This window comes from Syngnathus floridae, chromosome 4 (genome assembly GCF_059516105.1).
Source record: "Syngnathus floridae isolate MCC-2025c chromosome 4, RoL_Sflo_1.0, whole genome shotgun sequence".
In the NCBI taxonomy this organism is placed as follows: domain Eukaryota; kingdom Metazoa; phylum Chordata; class Actinopteri; order Syngnathiformes; family Syngnathidae; genus Syngnathus; species Syngnathus floridae.
The window spans coordinates 15,786,955-15,807,272 of record NC_142416.1 but is presented as its reverse complement, the minus strand read 5'-3'; the positions used below and the strand labels follow the sequence as shown (position 1 = coordinate 15,807,272).

General features: G+C 42.5%; 1 protein-coding gene across 3 annotated transcripts; it reads left to right on the top strand.

Moving 5' to 3' along the window:
• Positions 1 to 577: 577 nt before the first annotated feature.
• kdm4c (lysine (K)-specific demethylase 4C) lies at positions 578 to 18,453 on the top strand. Of its 3 annotated transcripts, none has more exons than XM_088373087.1 (22): positions 578 to 730; positions 2,177 to 2,343; positions 2,418 to 2,593; positions 2,678 to 2,792; positions 3,085 to 3,278; positions 4,093 to 4,142; positions 4,395 to 4,498; positions 4,629 to 4,766; positions 4,944 to 5,137; positions 5,223 to 5,461; positions 5,578 to 7,514; positions 7,595 to 7,706; positions 8,568 to 8,755; positions 9,406 to 9,649; positions 11,745 to 11,821; positions 12,160 to 12,215; positions 12,310 to 12,418; positions 15,543 to 15,737; positions 15,983 to 16,153; positions 16,437 to 16,556; positions 17,067 to 17,144; positions 17,530 to 18,453. In XM_088373087.1, exons 2-22 carry the CDS (start codon positions 2,200 to 2,202, stop codon positions 17,695 to 17,697), a joined length of 4,809 nt encoding a protein of 1,602 aa, XP_088229213.1. In that variant the 5' UTR covers positions 578 to 730; positions 2,177 to 2,199; the 3' UTR covers positions 17,698 to 18,453. The 3 variants fall into 3 exon arrangements, with proteins under 3 accessions (XP_088229213.1, XP_088229212.1, XP_088229215.1); XM_088373086.1 differs by having other exon boundaries at positions 17,067 to 17,159; XM_088373089.1 differs by lacking the exon at positions 15,543 to 15,737 and having other exon boundaries at positions 17,067 to 17,159.
• Positions 18,454 to 20,318: the final 1,865 nt, after the last annotated feature.

Below are 20,318 nucleotides of genomic sequence, written 5' to 3'. Positions count from 1 at the left end.
TCGATTTGTTTCTAAAATTACAATAATGTATATGTAATAACACCAAAACACCTTTTAATATAATATAATACAATTCTAAACTACTATACCACAAAATATTCTTGAATGGGCAGGTCAGTCACGTGACCTCAACCCGGTTTAGCATGCATTTATTATGTATAATATATCAAAAAAGAACTAAAAACCGCTACAGAAAAGAAAAAAACCAACATCTGTTAGTGTCCATGCGTTATATATGCACCATATTAGTGAAATGAAGGGATTATGCTTAGAAATTATTTTGTACCTCAAAATTGTGCATATTGTGACCATACATAATGCTGTCACAATGCAATCTCTGCACTGCAATTAAGATTTGTATTTTAAGAGTTACAGACTATGTATATATGTATTTTGAACGCCTCTATCGAGAATTGGCTGCTATATTTTAATCAAAAGGGCTAAATTGCACACTTGACTGAAAAAAAGTATGTTTAAAAAGCCCAACATAACCATAACAACTATGAAAATTGCAATGCAGTTAAATATGCCACATCATAACTTCAAAGAGGTCTCATCTTGTGTGCGCGCTCCCGAGAGGCTTCTACTTTTGTCGACGGTCGTCGACGTAATAACGCCGAAATGCTGTGCACGAGCGGCTCCGAGCAGCAGGAGCAGTTGTCATGTGAATCAGCTGGGCCGAACAAGGAAGCAGATAACAACATCGCGGCTCGCTTTTTTCGAAATCAAGGTAATGCACATTCTTATCATCCCATGATCGGCCTTGCAGATGATCGCCCCGTATCTCAAGTATCTCAATTTCCGCAGGCTTTGTGCGTTTCGTGACTCATTTGCTCCAAACAGCTAACAGTTAGCCTCGCTAGCTAGATAAAAGTTGGCATGCCCATTAATGCCAGTGGTCCTCTCGCACCGTGAGTCCTCTTTTGTTTATTTGTGGACCAGACAACTTTGGCAATTATTGCAATATTGTTTATGTTACGTGAATATAAATAGAAATACCAGCATTTCGCACAGTCTTACAGAGTAGTAGTTGTGGGCCTGTGTGTGTAGCCACCTTGGTGGGACATTTAAACCCCCACTCGGCTGTGCGCATTCACAAGTTAGCAAAGCGAGCGGCTGGCTTGTATTTGGCTGTTTTATTTTATTTTTTATATCCATGCCAGTCCTGCTGTGTCTTTGCCAGTAAACGCTTGTTTTATAATGAAGCTCAAGAGTTATTTTATGAGCTAGCGAGCTGGGCTATTTTGCTAAGCCATTGCTAGGAATCAAAACAAAACGTAGCATAGTCAGCTAGCCGAGCAGACAACAAAGATGAACCGTGTCGGATAAACTTGGTTGTCGGTAAATAGTGACCCTTATTTAGAAATGTTATTTAGTTACGTGCCATGATGTTAACACATTTTCTCATTATTATCGATGTGTCGACTGATGTGATGCACGCTTTAAGGACAAAACGTTACGAGCCGGACAATGGCGTGTAATGTAAACAACATGTAGCAACAGTTAATCGTATTCGAGAGCGATCGTTCGATTCGTCTTGAAGATGTTACATAAGCACGTCTGAATCCATTATAAAGCGACCCGAGTGTCTGTTTGTCTAAAATCCCCACAAAAGTAGTAAACGTCTTGTTTCTTTGTTTATAGTGGAATTCCAATCACTTTTGGGAGTGGGGTGGGCGGATGGGACAGATCCAAAAGGGTCCCGTTTGGCATCATAAAAGGATTTGAGGCATCAATCCACTTTGTATGGAGCTCTACTGCCATCTAGTGGTGAACTTGCATATGTACCCTATCATGTGAAGGCTTACCATGTATCTGAGAATATCACAACGATCGCCCGGGTATTAAAGTCAAAGTCAAAGCCAGTTATAGATTAAAATATATTTTTTTTCTAGGTTCAAACGCTCACCATCTTTACACATTTATTGCACAGCCAGTTTTAAAATCCTAACTAAAGAGAAGATTCAAGATCTTAATTTGTCATTTGTTAAGTAAAAACACAGCGATAACACTAATCAATGAATTTCAGAATTTTCTATGTTCCTCTACCTATAAAAAGAATATAAAAGAACATAAATACCAGAACAATCGTGAAAAAAAATCTTTTAAAAAAAGACAGTGTGAACTTTTGGAGTATTCCACCTGTCCTGTTTTTATTATTCATTTTTCCCCCCAGCTTGCATCTGATGAGGCGACATCATGGCGGGAGCAGAGGTGTGTACCCCTGCAAACCCCACTTGCAAAATTATGACCTTCAGGCCCACAATGGAGGAATTCAAGGACTTCAACAAGTACCTAGTTTATATGGAGTCTCAGGGTGCCCAGCGCGCAGGTCTGGCCAAGGTATGAAGACCTCCCCATTTCCTACCATTTTCCCCAAAAGCAACAGTCTATCATTTCTCTTTTTTTCTCTCCAGGTGATTCCTCCTAAAGGCTGGAAGCCTCGTCGTACCTATGATGACATCGATGATTTGATGATCGACGCACCCATTCAGCAGATGGTGGCTGGCCAGTCAGGCCTTTTCACTCAGTACAACATTCAGAAGAAGCCTCTCAGTGTGCAGGAGTTCAGGCGACTAGCTAACAGCGACATGTGAGTATCCTGACAATCTTATCATCCTTCTGTCAGAGGTGAAGGATGATCATCGTGTTCTAAATTTGTTGTTTTTCCCCATAGGTACTGTACGCCTCGTTACCTGAACTATGAAGATCTCGAGCGGAAGTACTGGAAGAACCTGACGTTCGTTTCGCCCATATATGGTGCTGATGTCGGCGGCAGCCTCTATGATGAGGTAGGCCGAATGATTTAGAGATGGAAATGCAGTGATGGTTTTAATCCCTTGCTGTTTATGTTCTTCTGTGTTTTGTTTCTGAGACACCCTAAATAGCCACAAAATACTACCATAGCCCATCTAATCATGAAAGTAGTAGAATAATTGGTGTTGCCAAGATTTATAAATGTTATCAGTTTGTATTTTGCTTTTACTTGCAAGTTGTGAGCTAGTATGTGACGATTTAGATTCTTGAAACCATAACTTTGACCATCAACTTTGAATCTAAAATCACTGTGTCTTAATCTTTTAGGATGTGGAAGAATGGAACATTGGCCACCTGAACTCAATCTTGGATGTCATCGAGGAGGACTGTGGTGTGTCCATCCAGGGTGTCAACACTCCATATCTCTACTTTGGCATGTGGAAAACAACGTTCTCCTGGCACACCGAAGATATGGACCTGTACAGCATCAACTACCTCCACTTTGGAGAGCCCAAGTCCTGGTTAGTGTGTGCTTTATGTGGGGTGGATGGACAAAAAACACTTTATACAGCAAAATGCCATCAAGCTCAACGATACCACAAATTTTACAACCAAAGAAACACGATTCCAACCGTCACAACAACGTGTACCCCGCTTCAATCTCAGAACCACTTACTTAGCCTCGGGGTAGCCACAGTGCTCGTTTTTTTAACTATTGATCTTTCAGAGCAATTATTCGAACACAGCAAATGCTTGCTTAATTCTGTCAAGTAAATAAAATTAGGCCATTACAGTCAAATAGAGCCACTCATCAAACTAGAACGGCCAATGCTGCTTAGATTAGGTTGATGCAATGTGATAAATAACTATTGATCAGGCCGCTGCTCTTTGCTTAGGCAGAAACATTGAGTCAATGTGTGTCGGAAGGTTTGTATACAGCGTAAAGATTTGGACTTGTGCATGGAGGAAAGTAGGTAAAATCACAACAAACATTTCTCTCGTGTCTTGTAAGACTACTTAGCAGATTCATTCATTATCGAAGCAGTGGTTGAAGAAGATTTTTTTTATCCCAGGATGAAGGCAGCTCAAAGATGCATGCCTGACTAGAGCCCCTTTAACTATCCCCACCTATCATGTCCTTCCTAAGTTTCCTGTGTGAATTCCACATTTTCTTCTTATTGATTTTTATTTACTTTCCACTAGATGGCAGTCTTGAATTAGCGATCCCTCTTTGTCCCACTTGTACCCCACACACAGGCTCTAAAAATGACTCAATATTGAGAGTGTTTGGAAAGTCACAAGTAATTAATTCCCCATCTGTCTTTTGCCTGATAGGTATGCCATCCCCCCTGAGCATGGCAAGAGACTGGAACGTTTGGCTACAGGTACAGTTTCATTTGAGGTCACCTTAGTGTTTGAAGTAATCAAGTGAAGATTGAATAATGGTGTCATTGCGTTTAAACCATGGAAGAAAAAAAACTCGTGTTTGAATTACAATGCATGCATTTTGGGTCATTTTCTTCCCCCCATTGTTTGAAGTTAATTTTTTTTTTTCTTCAAGTAGCTGTGATTCTCAGATTTGTGATTCTGTGATTTGTCACAGTCTTTTAATTTCGTGTGTGTGTGTGTTTTATCAGGTTTCTTTCCTAACAGCTTCAAGGGATGTGAGGCGTTTCTCCGTCACAAAATGACACTAATCTCCCCTTTTGTGCTGAAGAAGTATGGCATTCCCTTTGACAAGGTGAAAATTACTTTTTATTCAACTTTTCATACCTGTGGATTTCTAATTTCCTTTCACTTGTCATCACAAAGACAGCAGTGTTTTCTTAAAGTCCTTTTACCTTTTCCCTCTCTCAAATGCAAACTTTCAGATTACGCAGGAGGCTGGAGAGTTCATGATCACCTTCCCTTATGGCTATCATGCTGGCTTCAATCACGGTTTCAATTGTGCCGAGTCGACCAACTTTGCAACCATACGATGGATCGAATACGGCAAAAACGCCACACAGGTATCAAATCAGCTGATTGTCATGAAACTGCAGGAGTTGTAATTCACTGATCGACTTTTTTTGTATTTTTTCTTTTACACCCTAAGTGTTGTAAAATGAAATTATCAGCCTATGTTAAGTGAAATGGAGTTTTTAAAAATAAATGAACATATTTGTCCTTTCTTTCCCCATTTCTAGTGTACTTGCAGTAAGGATATGGTCAAAATATCCATGGAGCCTTTTGTAAAGAGGTTCCAGCCTGACCGCTATGCCAACTGGATGCTGGGCAAAGATTCTTCGCCCATCGACCACACACTGGCCACTCCCAGTACAACACCCGAATTGCAAAGCTGGTTGCAGCGGCGCTGCAAGATGAAATCCTCCAATAAAAGGTATTCTTCCCTTTTTCCACTTGTGGTATTTGTCTGATGCTGTTTTTTTTACACCTCTTAAATGTTGTTTTCATTGCTCATACAGTGGCAGCCACTCTCGGATGCGTTTAAAACGTCTCCGACCCACAGAGGAGCCTGTTGGTCTGCATGGCAGTTCTCTGTGCAGCAGCAGGAGGAAAGGCCTGTGCGGTCCGCCTGGACCCAAAATGCGACGGTCTGTCCAAGAAACGCCTTGCAAATCAATAAAGGCAGAAGAGGAGCAAGAGCAGGAGAAACACGGAAGAAGAGAGACGAGACAAAGCCAGAACTCTCTTCAGCTTTCTGGTAGGACTTTCTTGTATGTTTTTACATTTGGGTTTTATTTTCTGTTTATATAGATAAAATGTGTCTGTTGACATTTATTGCAGATGAATTTTGTGCAACCTACTCTGCGTCTACAGGTCGCTGCAGGCAGATGTGCGTGGTCAAGGTCAACCGAGTCGAGGGCAACACTTTGGGTTTGTCTAACACGGAGCTCCAAAACTCTCAGTCCTGTTCCAGTCCGTCGCCGGCCTCCTCATCAAACCAGGATTTGAAGACAGAAACTGACACTCATAGTGACCCAGAAGACTTCTCAAGGGCTGAGATCAATGATAGGACTTCTGAAGGACTCAGAGATTTATCTGAGCCATCTCAAACACATCTGGGAATGAACACTTCAGCTTGTTGCCCCTCTGAACCTCAAGACCTCTTAAATTCTCAGGACTGTTCTCCCAGGGACCCTCCCATGGAGACTGCTACACTCACCCCCCCTTTCCACACAACAAGCACCTCCACTGAAACAGCGATGGGCTCATGTCCTCTTGATTCCGACGCTCAGACAACAAACGTATCGAGTACAGAAAACACGCCAAGCCTCCCAGAACCAAACACTAACAGCAGCATGAACAAAGCATCTGGAATTTGTGCAAACACGAGCGCCGAACCAGACTTAACAATCACTTTTGACCAAATACACAATGAGTCACAATGCACTACAGAGGGAGATTATGATGCGGAAGCCAAGCCAGCAGAGGGAGCTAGTTGCACATCAAGTGCCCCTCCCGCCTCGCCAAGCCGTGACTGCGTGTTGGAAAACAGCAGTTGTGAGCAAAGTGTTTTCCTCCCGTTGCTACAAAGCAGCGCAGTGGATATGCCGCACCTCACTCCAGAGCCAGCAGACACATTTGCAATCTGTTCTTTACCGCCCGTACTGACCCAAGAGATGCCCTCCCTTACCCCAGCTGACGATGGGCTTCCCGCCACCTCCAAATCTTGCACGTACTCTCACCAGTTTGCACCTGTGCTCCAGCGGGAGATGCCAGGAGCTTCTCCACCCTCGCGTATACTCGAACAGGAAGAGACTGACTCAAGTATTCCCAACGAAAGTTCCCATCCAGAACAAATCCACGATTGGCATTTACCGTCTTCAAACAATATTCATATTTCAGAAATTCCAAGGTTAGAAACGGATGTGACTCATCTAGCTGGCGATGACAGAGACAAAACATCCGATTGTGTTCAGGAAGGTGTTTTAATGTCTGATGTAGATGCCGAAAAGCAGATGGGAAACTTTGAAGAGAATGAGGCCTCCTACCAGCTAGCTCAGAGCGTTGCACCTTTAATAGAGCAGCATTCCATCTTAGCCGAGTTAGCAACGATTGATAACTCCAAACATCAAGATCAAACAGATTTGCCATTGAGTCAAAGCAGTGTTGGCCTGCTTGGGTCTGCTACCTCATCTCATAATCCCTCATCCCCTTCTATCCCCAAGCACCATTACTCCGAATTAGAACTTCACTCTCATTTACCGTGTACACCCCAAAGCCCACACGCCGAGCCTCCGTATGACTCCAGCAGCATTTGGAGGAACTTTAACTCACAGGGCCCCGCTGTGCTCATCCAGCCAGAACCTTCTTGCGACTTCACCCATGACCCCATCTCGTACACCGTGTGGACCGAACCCCAGTGCAAAGAGGTCACACATCTGCAGGATCCTGAAGAAGAATTACGTGAGAGCCAAGAGGGGGACTCCGGACCTCTTACTTGGGCTCAGCTCGAGCCCACCTCGCTCCTTTCAGTCACTGCCGCTGAGATTGTGGAGTCACGTGGCGATGAAAGGGAATCCGACGGGGAGTTAGAAAGACGGTCCTCCGGAGGTGCTGTTCTACCTTTGGTGATGGGAGACGGTGAGCAAGCTGAGATGTCTGATATGGAGGAAGACGAGTCTGATGAGGATGAAGAGCAGCAAAGCAGCGCCAACGACGAGAGCAGCAGTGACTCATCCGACGAGGAGGAAAGTGATCTCAGTGACTACGAGTGTGATGAATCAGGCTTGGAACCAGGCGAGGTTTGCGCTGTGAGTGTTTTTGTCAAACAGTCCTCTCCCGTATAATGTGTACGTCTACTGATGAGCATCCTCCTCCTTGTTCATGCCAGTACCCTGCTCTGGCAGTCAAGAGGACCACTAAGAGCTGGCGTCACCCACTCAGGAAACCCACGGCCAGGGCTGTACCCACTGCGGTCAAACATCAGGCCGCCAGTGATGATGGTCAGTACGCACACACTTAAAAGTTCATTGAGGCCTTCTGTTGAGGTTTTGCTTTGAAAAGAGGCAGACATGTCTCATTCTTAATGTGTGGTTTTATGTTGCAAAGCAGGTGGTAGCGAGCCAGAAAGTCATCATCATTTGCCGTCTTTGGTTCAAAAGACAAGTTGGATTGGATTTGATGGCCAAAAATGATTATTCAACATCAGCAATATAATAGCGTACCATTTCCTTTGTTTAGGTAGTGAGGCCATCAAGAAAATTACCTCACTAAGTTGCGAACAGACTTTTGTCTTAATGCGACAAACAAGAAATCAAAGTAATGCCAGGGAGCATTTGTGTTGCTTTTTACAACCACTGAACCATTTCCCCGCTCGCCTCTCCCCATTTTTCACCTTTTATGTCTCCCCAAATGATCCCTCTGACGTCAATGTGTGCATTAAGCAAAAAAAGGATTTACCTCGATGTTCTATTATCATAAAATACCCTTGTGATATATATTCCATTTGTTTTCATGGTTTGGAAGCCGAGGGGGCTCTGGATGATCAACTGTAGATACACACGTGCGCACAAAATCGCATCCCTCATCTCCATGTTAGCGTTGAAGGATCAATCATTTAGCCGCCGTCTCCGCTGTTTATCCCCGCTGCGCAATATTCTTACCATGAAACCACAACTGACAAGCCTGTTTTATGATGGCACTGGAAGCTGTTTGTCATTTTCTTTCTCATACAGGATCACGTATGGAAAGATTTGTCAGCACAAATGATGGATTACCTGTGACTTAGCAGCAAAACTGTTTTTTTCTTTAATAAGTCACAAGCTGAAACCAAATAAATACTCACTCAGTGTCCGTATGTCCAGATCTCGAACCCCCTGACGCAATCCTCGCAGATGAGGACGAGTCTGAGATTGAAACATGGGCCAGGCCGCTGATCTACCTGTGGCAAAACAGGAAGAGCTGCTTCACAAGCGAGAGGGAATACAACGCTCGTGCCGCCACCATGGAGCCGTATTGTGCTGTATGCACACTCTTCATGCCCTACTATCAGGTACCTAAAATATGTCCTCTTATTGTCATGTGCATTGATTGCAAAATGGTCAGTATGCATTAACACACCTCAAATATAGCTGTTCTCTGACCTCTGGTTACTCTAGCTGATAAAAGTGAAATCAATACGCTTAGATCACTTTGTGTGAGACTAAATGGTCCCCCCCCCAAAACTCCAGAGGGAATTTTATTTTATACATTAAGGTGGACTTTCAATGGATTTTAGCCATTTTTTAAAGGCTTGAGTGGATTTTGAATTTTTTATTTTGTGTATCTTAGTAATTATCACCACACAGCTTACTGGCGCCCATGTGAAACTGTTTAATAGTATTCAATAGGCAGTTACAAAAACATTTCATGGTACTTTGGCATAAAATGTTTTTTTTTCCTAGCAAGTCTTTGTTGATGTGGAATTAATGCATTTTATGATTTATTCTGATAGTATATGGCAGCTGTATGAATCATAATTTGCATCCTCGTCATCACAACAGTGACGATAATCACATTGTTTTGAGCTTGCAATTATCTCATTGAAGAATCATTTTACATTAGTTGCCATCTGCTAAAACTTTTATTGTAAGAAGGGAGGGATGATATTTCATCAGCCACCACTCTAAAAAAAAAATCTAACAATCTGATTTCCTATTCTAGGGAGAAGACAAAGCAGAGGAGAGTAGCCCCAAAACAGCAGAAGACACATCGACGTCTTCAACTTCCAAGGAGGATCCTGCGCTTTGTTACCGGGGTCCGAGAAAATCCAAGCCCCTGATACCGGAAATCTGCTTTTCCTTCCGTGAGCAAAACTGCCCTCCAACTCCCACCAATCCTCTGCTGCAAGATGACGGCACCTCCCCTCTGCTTTCCTGTCAAGGATGCTGCCTTCAAGTACACGCAAGTATGTTATCCTGTTGGGATGGAGGCCACTCTAAAGTCTCAACTAAACACTGTGGGAGATCCCCAAAGGTCGAAATGTAGACGCAAGACACAAATCCTTCATTCATGCACTTATCTGCAAAAATTTGCACAATTTTTTTTTCCAAAATCTCAAGCCCTGATTTGGGCAAACATACACTTTTAAATCTTCAGCTTAGAATCCCCCTCACCTCAAAAATGACATCGCTTATCCTTAAGTCGCTTTCGATTCCTCCCGTGTTGATCCCTTCATGTTCTCTCCTGGAGGGTGTAGGTGTTACTTATGCGGTATGTCGGTGTGCAGCTAACCACTGTGTATTCGACACATGTTAAGTTGCTCCACATGCCCGCGGTTAGAGTGTGGGACTGAAGCCTGTGTCATTTGACACTGATGACAAAGCCACAAGTTTGCTTTCAAGAGGATCGCTAAGGACGGGTTGAAGCATCTTTCGCTCTCTGTTGTTACTCGATCTCCGGGAAGGAAAGAGAGGTGAGACAGGACGTTATGCGTGGTTTGGTGATGGATAGCCGAGGGGAAGAACAAAGGCGTACAGTCATACACAAACTTTATTATAAATAAAAATCCTCCCCCATAGATTGAATGTCCAAATCCTCTTTGGTGGTTGAATTTTAACCAACTGCTTGCTTTGAATAGAATCCAATTTGCTTGGATTTAGACCACCAACACTTATTTTGTTTCATGACACATTTGTAACCAAGGACGTAGATCAAAACTCAAGAAAACAAGATTGACACAAAATGGCCACTTTCATATTGTTTATGATTTTGTCGTGGCAGTCAGCCATGCCATATGGGTTACATATACATGCTGCGGCGAGGAGTTTGGGGTTGGGAGACATGGCGGCGTGGGGTCGCTTGTCTTGTCACGCAAAGCGCCCTGATATGTAAATCACAAATATATATAAGAGCATTTTTTTTTTTCATAGCCATACATTGTTGTTCGCATACATTTTTATTTTATCCATCTGGCCGAACCTTCTTGTGTCTCTTTAGTGTTTGATAATGATATCTATTTTGGGACACTGGTGTTAACCTCGCTTAATTTTTCAAAGAATAGTGCCCATAATAAATAAACTAAGTTGCGTGAATCTATTCCTGTCACTGGAGCTGTGCAATATGGATAGTTTATATCCTGATATAGGCAATTCTATGTTGTCCTATTTTTCTCCATTTATTTACAAAATATAGAATTTTTCAGTCACACTTTTATTTTCATAGATTGCCTGGTAGTGCGATTTATAATCAGATGTTACTAATTCTGTTGACGGCAGCGAACCAGTTGGATTCAAAGATTCTGCTTCTCTACTACTTTTGTCTTGTTTTCTTTTGTTTTCTTTTTAGTCTAAAATGGCTAACATTCCCATAATCATAACTTAACAGTGGAAACCCTTAAATAAACAAAATAAATGTCAAAAGTGGTGTGTCAAACCACACAGATAGTTTCACGTCACAAAAATGCAAAAAGTTAATGTGAAACTATATTATATTAACACACTCATCTTTGGATAGATAACAAGCAGAGAAGTGTACGATTGCATAATCGATTTAGCATCCCAATGAACACAAAGCTGTTGTTTTTAAGGTAAAGTGACCCCATATTGTAGCTGCGCTAACATTCTCTCAATTAAATACCATCGATCCGCAGTTCCCCTGTTCAAAGTCTCAGGAAACAATGTCTTATTTTCTTCTGTCAATGTGTCTGGCGAACGATTTCCTATTCTCTATCAAGTGTTTAGTTCTCTGTAAAAGACTCACACTTTAAAGTGGATACCCCCCCTATTTTCCACTTTAAAACTGAAAAGCAAGTTAGTCAGGAGCAAAAAGAAAAAGAGAATTTCAAAACATTTGAGAGAACTTAGCTGTCTGGGAGCATTACTCTCAACTTTGTGGCATGACATTGTTTGTCCTTAACCACGTGCAAATTGAGGAGTCTTACGGGAAATCCCTTGTAAGTATTTATTAATAGCTGAATGACCTTTCAAAGGAACATTGACGAAGTGAATGTCACACGGTTTGTATATTTTGAAGCTAAAGTGAATAATTCCAACTTCCATTAGGTTGCTACGGCGTTGCAGCAGACGACGCCGGCGACCTTTGGTCCTGCGATCGCTGCGCGGAAGGCATCATCGCAGCGGTAAGTGTTTTTAACAACAGTACTTGACCCAGATGCTTTTTCCCGAGTATTTCAATCGAGATTTCTAAACCCTCAAGATATAACTCTCACCTTTCCTTTCACAAAGATGTCACAAGTTGTTTATTCTGTGTGTTACCCGACAAAATAAGCCTCAAATCACCGTGGGTGCACCTTTTTGATATGAGCAGAAGAAAAGAAGCTAACTCTTTAAACCTTTTGGAAGTGAATCCCTTTCAGCATGAAATGATTTTCCACAAACCAGACTCAGAGCCACACATGAAAGCAGCCCAGTTAAAACCTTCTTTTGCTCTCTCGTCTCTCTCTTAATATTTCCTCAGGAATGCTGTTTGTGTAACCTCAGAGGCGGGGCACTGAAGAAAACCCAAAATGACAAGTGAGACAAGCTTTGGTTCTGCGATTAGCTCAGCGTCTCCCATCTCCAAAGCACGCACACAATAAGTGTATTAATTTGTTTGTGTCACGTGTAGGTGGGCCCACATCATGTGTGCAGTCGCACTGCCGGAGGCGAGGTTCATCAACGAAGTCAAGCGGGGTCCCATTGACACCAGCCGGATCCCCATACAGCGATACAAACTGGTGAGGAGCTCACGTACACACACAGGGAGCGCTGGAATTCCCCAGGTCCTTAAGGACAGGCTCGGTCTAATTAATGAAGTGTTCACAGCTCCAATTAACAACGTGAGACGAACATGCCCGCAATCAAAGTGAGATAATTAACCACCGGTGGGTGCGAGCGGGGGCTCGTGTTAGTGCAAATGTCCGTAAGTGTGTTTGGACTGTGCTTGCATCTGCTGCGTGTGTGTGTGTGTGTGTGTGTATGTGTGTGTGTTTGCTTAATGAGAGCGCCGCAGTGTGTCTCAGCAGACTTGACATGTTGCCACCGTAGTTAGCCTTGTGCTCCGGGCGGCACGATAGCTCAACACAAAGAAACGAAGTGATGAGGTCCCTTCCTCTGTTCAAGTGGATAACCGCGCTGAACCTTGCCTGCTCATTTCAGCTTGAATTAGAGTCTCGAAAGGAAGTATCGGATATAAAGACCAGCTTAAGGTTGCAAGTAGATTTGTATAATGATAGAGAAACAGAAAGAAGTGCTTTCCACATCTCTGTTCATGTTGGAATTTGCATTCAATAATCACACAAAATGACAAATGTGCATTTATACTACTGTATGTTGTTATTTTATTGTACTGTGAATGACTTAAAGATATAGCAGTGAAGACATTTAATTTAAATTAAATGAATTTAAATTAAATTTATTTATTCAGGCCTTCAATCGTCAAATTAATTACGCATTGTCTGATCATTTTTGGTGGTGGCTAATAGTGTGCCCAAGCGTATGCAAGAGAACTCTGTTAGCGCTGATGCTAGCAGTGTTCACACGCCACTATGTGACTAATACTAGAAGGAAAAAATAACTAAATCTTCTGACATACTATACAGCGGTTAGACCATGATAAAATGAAAAAACAATAACAAAGGGAGTGTAATGTTAATGCTTGTGCAAATGCCAAGGTCCCGTTTTGACCACAAATGCCACGGCAAACATGACCATGAAGCAATTCTTCTAAATCCAAGTCTGGTCATATTGTTTCATTAAATTTTCAAAAATTATGGATGTCATACCTTTCGATTGTTTAGTCTGTTCATTCTAAACCCTCCATGTGTTTGGAGGCCAGCACTGGACCCGTTGCCCCTCGAGCACCCCACCGCATTCATAATTTACTGTAACTCAACACACACTCACAGTAGCGCACCGGCGCACATCCATAATTTACTGTGGGAATGTTCTTAACGCATGGCTCAACACAAGCACCCGAATACACCCCAGAGAGGACACGGGCAAAGTGGGCCTAGGCTCAAACATTTGATGATGTTAACGTTCTCACACTAACTCGGAGGTCTCATACACATTGTTTTTCCAACAATTACTTCACACTGATAAGCATCTGCTCAGAGACAAATCCACCCTCTTACACACGCGTCATTGGTTGCATGCCAGTCACATTCTTGTCACGCTGGCTTCAATAGGTAGACGAGATGCTCTGGCCAGCGCTTCCAACACAGCCGTCCATAATGGAGGAGGTGTGGGAAAAAGGTTTCGGGAAATGTAGGCCAAGTTTGTAGTCATCAAGCAAGCACGCATGGAGCCGACGTCGTCCTGTTCACTAATAGATGTGCAAAGGAGACCATATTAACTCATTCAATGCCAGTGACAGATTTATTCGTCAAAGATTTGTTTTAATAGGAGAAATGCATAAAGGTGAACATTTTGTTCACGTTTGGCTGACTTTGCGGATCTTCTTTCTCTATGTAATAACTTACGAATACCTGGTGATGGTGAAAGGCAAAGGCCAGGTCTACTGGAGAGCTGCTAGGCTTCAAAAGGTGTTGTGAAGAAAATGCACGTTAGCTAACAGAGGCAGTCATTAGTGCTATAATGGCAGGATGTCGTCATTTTTTCCCCCCTTAGTGGGAGAGCGTGGAAACTGCCACTGTGACGGGCTTGGAACTTGATGGGCTGTTTAGTGCACCAAAGTGGCCAGTAGGTGCGAGTGTGTTTGGGCGCATGTACATGATGATCAGTCCCGTTTGTGTGCCGAATGGTTGCGGTAACTTGGGCTGATGTCATCTGATTACTCTTATTTGGGGCTTTCCTTCGATTGTATCGCTGGAACAAGACGTTTGCGTGGACAGCATTGCCGCTTGGCTCTCTTTCTCGTCCATTTGTTTATGTACACTGTGGTTTAAAATGACGTTAGGGATTCAAGGCACGACCGCGAGCTGACTCATTTTATTGTCTTTTAATTTGTTTTTGCTGTTGCTCATTCTCGAGCACTCTCAAATGAAATGCAAAGCAGCCGTTTAGCCCATTCCAGAGACCACACGGTTGATGATGTTTTGGTGCAACACAAGGAGTCGGTGACAGAGTTTAAGATAAGAATGAGGAGACTGAGCACTGTGCCTGACTTTGTAAACTGAATTGAATTTAAGAACAAGTTATGTTCCTTGTGACTGTCAATCAGGTTTGTAGTAAGAACCGTCAATAGTGAAATGTGTTCTTCATTTCTTGAATAAGTCATGAAACAAAAATACAAATTGGAGGCAAACGTGAACGTTTTAACATTTATCAGTTTTGTTCGGCAAAAAGCAAATCGGATTAGTTTTGGCAACAGATGAGAGGTTTAGAGGATTGTAACATTACATGCAAACATTCCATGTTCATTGATTTTGGTAAAATCACAATGTCCACATATTCAATTAAGTTTGACCCTTAAAAAATCGATTTGTAAAACTATTTGGTACAGCACATACAGTAACATGCAATGGTCTTTAGCCATCATGAGATTTAAATGATTAATCTTGCTGAATTATGAATTTTTTTTCTAGGGAGGACAAAAATAGACTTTGTGACGCAAAGCAAAATAGCTGCCATTTTCATGCTTTTATTGTGAAAGATGATTCACGGTGCAAATATTAGTGGAAGACTGCTGAAGATTTAGCTTTGGACTATTTGCACCCCTCTACAAGATTTTGTCTACCTTCTTTATATTTTTCGAATAGATTTCTATTTTTATTGTTAAGTTGCAGAGAAAATGTCATTTAAAACTACTCAGGTGGCCTCAGATTTCTACTTGGCTGATGAAATGAGATGTTCGGGGTGAGTCGTTGACAGCCTGCTGTGGTCTGTGTGTGTTCACAGAAGTGCATCTATTGTCGTAAGCGCTGGGCGGGGAAGCGGCAGGCAGGTGCGTGCATCCAGTGCTCGTGTGGCCGGTGTCCCACCTCTTTTCACGTGACCTGTGGCCATGCCGCCGGGGTTGTCATGGAGCCTGATGATTGGCCGTATGTGGTGTCAATCACCTGCCATAGACACCAGTCGCGGAACTCTTCGGCTGTAAGTTAACGTTTAGGACGGTCACGTTGGCATAAAACTATTTAACAGTCTGCTCAAGTTAACATTAAATCGAAAGAAGTATTGGGATCCAGAAAACAAGAACTGTTTTGGGATTCTTGAAATTTGAATGAAACCTAGTATTGATCCCTTAAATGAGAATGATTTTTGCAGAGGTACAGAACTTAACTTTCTGAGTTTCTATAATTGTCCATATATTCAGTAATGGCTTCTTTTTGCTTTATTAGAAGCAGCGAGCGTCTCAAGCGTCCATCTCGCTGGGCCAGACGGTCATCTCCAAGCATAAAAACCTGCGCTACTACAGCTCCAAGGTCACGGAGATCACCTCCCAGATGTTCTACGAGGTCATGTTTGATGATGGCTCCTTCTCCAATGATACCTACCCCGAGGACATAGTGGTGAGGACGTCTTTAATTAAGTCCATATTGGAAAAATAGCCTACCTCTTCTTCAAACTATATAAGATTCTACAAAAATAAGAAAATGGGACTCATGGGAAAAAAATCTTCCGTTGCTTTTAGTTAATGAGGAACTAGTCCAAAATGGGCGTCTACATACACAAGGAAATGTCCAAAGTTAAAATAAATCAGGGATGCTGGTCAACTTTTCCTTTAAAAATGATCCTGCATCTTTTTTCATGCACTCGCTGAGACTGATTATTATTTGTGTTTTGTATTTTTAGAGCAGAGATTGTGTCAACTTGGGTCCTCCCGAAGTCGGAGAAGCCGTTCAAGTGAAATGGCCCGATGGGCTCTTCTACGGCGCCAAATATTTGGGATCCAATGTGTCCTACATGTGCCAGGTATGATGCAAACAAATGACCCACTAACACACTTACCTTCCTCTTCTTATTTCCTCTGCAAATGCAAAAGTTGTGTCTCGCATGGAGTCGAGGGAGTGCCAGCAAACTAGTTGAACTCCCTCGACATCGGAGCCATCGTGACTCCGCTGAAATCTTGAGGACCATGTGAGAATAGCTGGAGGGAGAGAAAAGACACCAGACGCTGCAGCGAGAAATGAAAGCGCTAAAGCCGCCGTGCTAGCGAGCGCTGATGGGAAGAGCGAGCCGAGGATGAGAAGGATGTGACGACGTGCATTATTCAAACTCACTGAAATATTCACCAGGCTTCGACTCATGCGGCCCCCCACTTAAAGCTTTATTTAGACCAGCTGGGCGTCAAACGTTAGTTATGCGCTAATGCTTCCGTGACGCACTCGCTCGCACAAGTTGAGATTTGGTTCAAGTTAACTTTAAGGATTTCTTTTCAGTGTCTAATAGTTTCACATTTTTCCTTTTCCCTCTGCGTGTCAGGTGGAGTTTGAGGATGGCTCTCAGGTGTTGGCAAAAAGAGACGACATCTATACGTTGGACGAAGATCTGCCTAAAAAGGTGAAGCGTCGACTTGTAAGTATTATGTCACGTAAGGGAAACTATAAATTGCAACACAATAGGAAAGGGGAGGGGCAGGGGACAATCCTCTTAACAACACTTTTATTATAAATTAAAATTCTTGGCTGACTTGTTCGTATCATTCACTCCCATAGCTCCCCCTTGGTTGTCATAGTAACAACAGCCGGCTTCCCACTTAAATTGCGGCAGAATAAGAGTCGTTTCAAAATGTGAGAAAAAATGCATTGCATGATTCATTCGTTATTTCCATTGGGAGAAATGGATTCTCACGGGTTAGAGTCTGACCTCTGAGGTTTTAGTATGTTTTGTGTTTGAAGACATGACAGGTTAATTGAAGCTTCCTTTCCACTTCGTGCATTGCCAGTCCACAGCCTCCAGCATGCGTTTCCAAGACGCCTTCTTCACCACGCAAGGGGAGAGGAAACGGCAGCGTACGCCCAATTCACGCTTCCAGAAGGACTACGTGGCACTGCCGGACCTCCGCGCCACTGCCAAAAGCTCATGGGAGCAGCACAAAGGGAAAGAAAAGTGACGGGGGCCCTGACAGAGACCAATGAATGCACTGAGGTCACAGTCCGTGCGTAGGCGTGTGAGTGTTTGCGTGTGTGCTTGAGATTATATTTTTTGGACTGTAAACAATTTCCCAGATTTACTTGTGACCAGCAAAGGGGGCACAGAGAGGGAGCGGGTTTGACTCGTCTGTAGTTTCAAATGCATTTGTAAATTAATTCTACATTGATTGTTGGGGAGGATGTCGTCTCCTCAGTCGCCTCCTTGTGCTTTCACATCCGTCAGGGAGCAAACTGTGACTTTACACTTGTCGCAAGGTTTTGTTTTTACATGAGAAATGTAAAGTGGTTTTCCTTAACAGCTTGCCCATGGAGGTCTGTTATTTTTAAGTTTTGATTTTGATCTTTTCTGCACCTTGCTTGTAGTATTTTCCTTGTGTGTCATTGTTTCCACATCGCATGTTTAACACTGTCGCTAAGCCGCGCCAACATGGCTTCCCCTCTGCTCTTGTGAGTCACTTGAGTATATTTTAATGATTCTGTTCGGATTTATTCGTGACACAAATACATGCACACTGAGATTATAAATTAAAAAAAATAAAACAGTGATTGTTCTTGAGAGACAGGAAGCCATGCCTGCGCGCGCCTGATTAAATGAGAAATGCTATTCTGTTGAATGAAATTATTTAAATTTGTATTTATTTTTGTGCTTGCTATAGTTGAACTATTGCTAACTGCTGTAAGGAAAGCAAAATAAAATATGTTTTTTTAATTGCCAACGCGTGTGCTTTTTTTGTGTGGAACTTGCACTAGACACGAGGTGATTGTAGGACAAGGAAACATGTTCTACATGTGCGACCATTCGTGAAAAAAAACACAATTATGTAAATCCATACATCAGTTAAGCATGGTGATTTAAGTGACTGAAAAGCCACAGTTCTTTGTTTCTTTATGACGACGTCCCTCAATGTCTTGCCAGAAATGTAACAGAGTGTTCATCCACCCTTACCTTTTACACAGAACCCAATGAAGCGAGATATTGCCTTTTACATTTGCTGGGAAAATAGAAAGTGAACAGTTAGTGGGCCACTTGGGCATTATACCTGGCACTGAAGACACATTCCTTTGATTAAACCCACCAGCCCAGAATTTAGAAGATCACAACTCCTGTAATATTTATAATTGTTATATTTTGAAGGGGAAATAATCTAGAGAAAGAATCTCATATTCAATTATCAGCTCTAGGATGTCAGATGCTAATGCAAGGTATTTTCACCCTATTCTAAAGGAATTGCAATCAACTGAAAAGTACTTTGTTTCCTTGGGACTGACTGACTGGTGACTGGTCCAGCATGTCGACAGCCTATCGTCGATATCTCAGTTATTGTCGATATCGTCATTATCTACGCCGCATCTGCTTTGTCCTCCTGACGTTTGATTTTACTCCAACGTGAATCCTTCTGATACATGATCTAATTCCCTTGAAGGAATATGACTCGATGGAATCAATTAAATGTTTCATAGAAGATAACATCAGTGTTGCCCTACTTACATTCCTAATCTCTGAGCAAAAAAAAAAAAAAATCTATGAAGGTGCAAGTGAAGATCCTCTCCCACATGTTTTCAATCCACCAACTTTCACATCTACCAGATGTCCAATAACACACATATGGTTTTAGGATTGGCTGTGGTCTTTTTGAATGCTTGTCTGAATTTGTGTGTAGTCATCATTTCTCTGCAGGTTGTTCTACGTTCATGGCCTCTTCTTGGAACGCTTATCATGTCTGCCTCATTCAATTTCAACATTCCTTTGCAGCACTGGAGAAAATAAAATATAATAAAATAAAAATCAATAAAATAATCAAAAATCATGTTTTTTTTATAAATCAAATAATCAAAAATCATGGTCAAAGCTTCATGGAAAGTGAAAAGTGCCACACCCGTCCTCACCCCCACTTTCTGATTGGCTGTTTGATCTGTGATGTCACTTGGACACTCCATTAGGTACACCGCCATTTTCAAGTGTACCTAATAATAGGCCACTTCATTAGGGAAATATCGGTCAAAGGTCACAGGTATCAAGCTCTAGTCCTCGGGGCCGCGTTCCAACATGTTTTCCAAGTGACCCTCGTTAAGCGCACCTGCGTGAAAAGTTTTAGCCACTTTCACGTTCAAAAGGAGCTAAAACTTTTCACGCACCTGCACTTAACGAGGGAATCACACGGACACTCCATTAGGTACACCGCCATTTTCAAGTGTACCTAATAACAGGCCACTTTATTAGGGAAATATCATGGTCAAAGGTCACAGGTGTCAAGCTCTAGTCCTTGGGGGCCGCGTTCCAACATGTTTTCCAACATGCCCTCGTTAAGCGCACCTGCGTGAAAAGTTTTAGCCACTTTCACGTTCAAAAGGAGCTAAAACTTTTCACGCACCTGCACTTAACGAGGGAATCACTCGGACACTTCATTAGGTACACCGCCATTTTCAAGTGTACCTAATAACAGGCCACTTTATTAGGGAAATCACAAGTTCTAGTCCTCGGGGCCGCATTCCAACATCTTTTCCAAGATTCCCTCGTTAAGTGCACCTGCGTGAAAAGTTTTAGCTCCTGCAGAACTTGAAAATGACCAAAAACTTTTCA

Excerpts from the sequence above, each read along its gene's own strand:
- kdm4c (XM_088373086.1), top strand. The coding sequence starts at position 2,200 with ATGGCGGGAGCAGAGGTGTGTACCCCTGCAAACCCCACTTGCAAAATT. Across the intron at positions 4,499-4,628 it reads ATGGCATTCCCTTTGACAAG|ATTACGCAGGAGGCTGGAGA; the intron begins GTGAAAATTACT and ends GCAAACTTTCAG. Across the intron at positions 9,650-11,744 it reads CTGCCTTCAAGTACACGCAA|GTTGCTACGGCGTTGCAGCA; the intron begins GTATGTTATCCT and ends AACTTCCATTAG.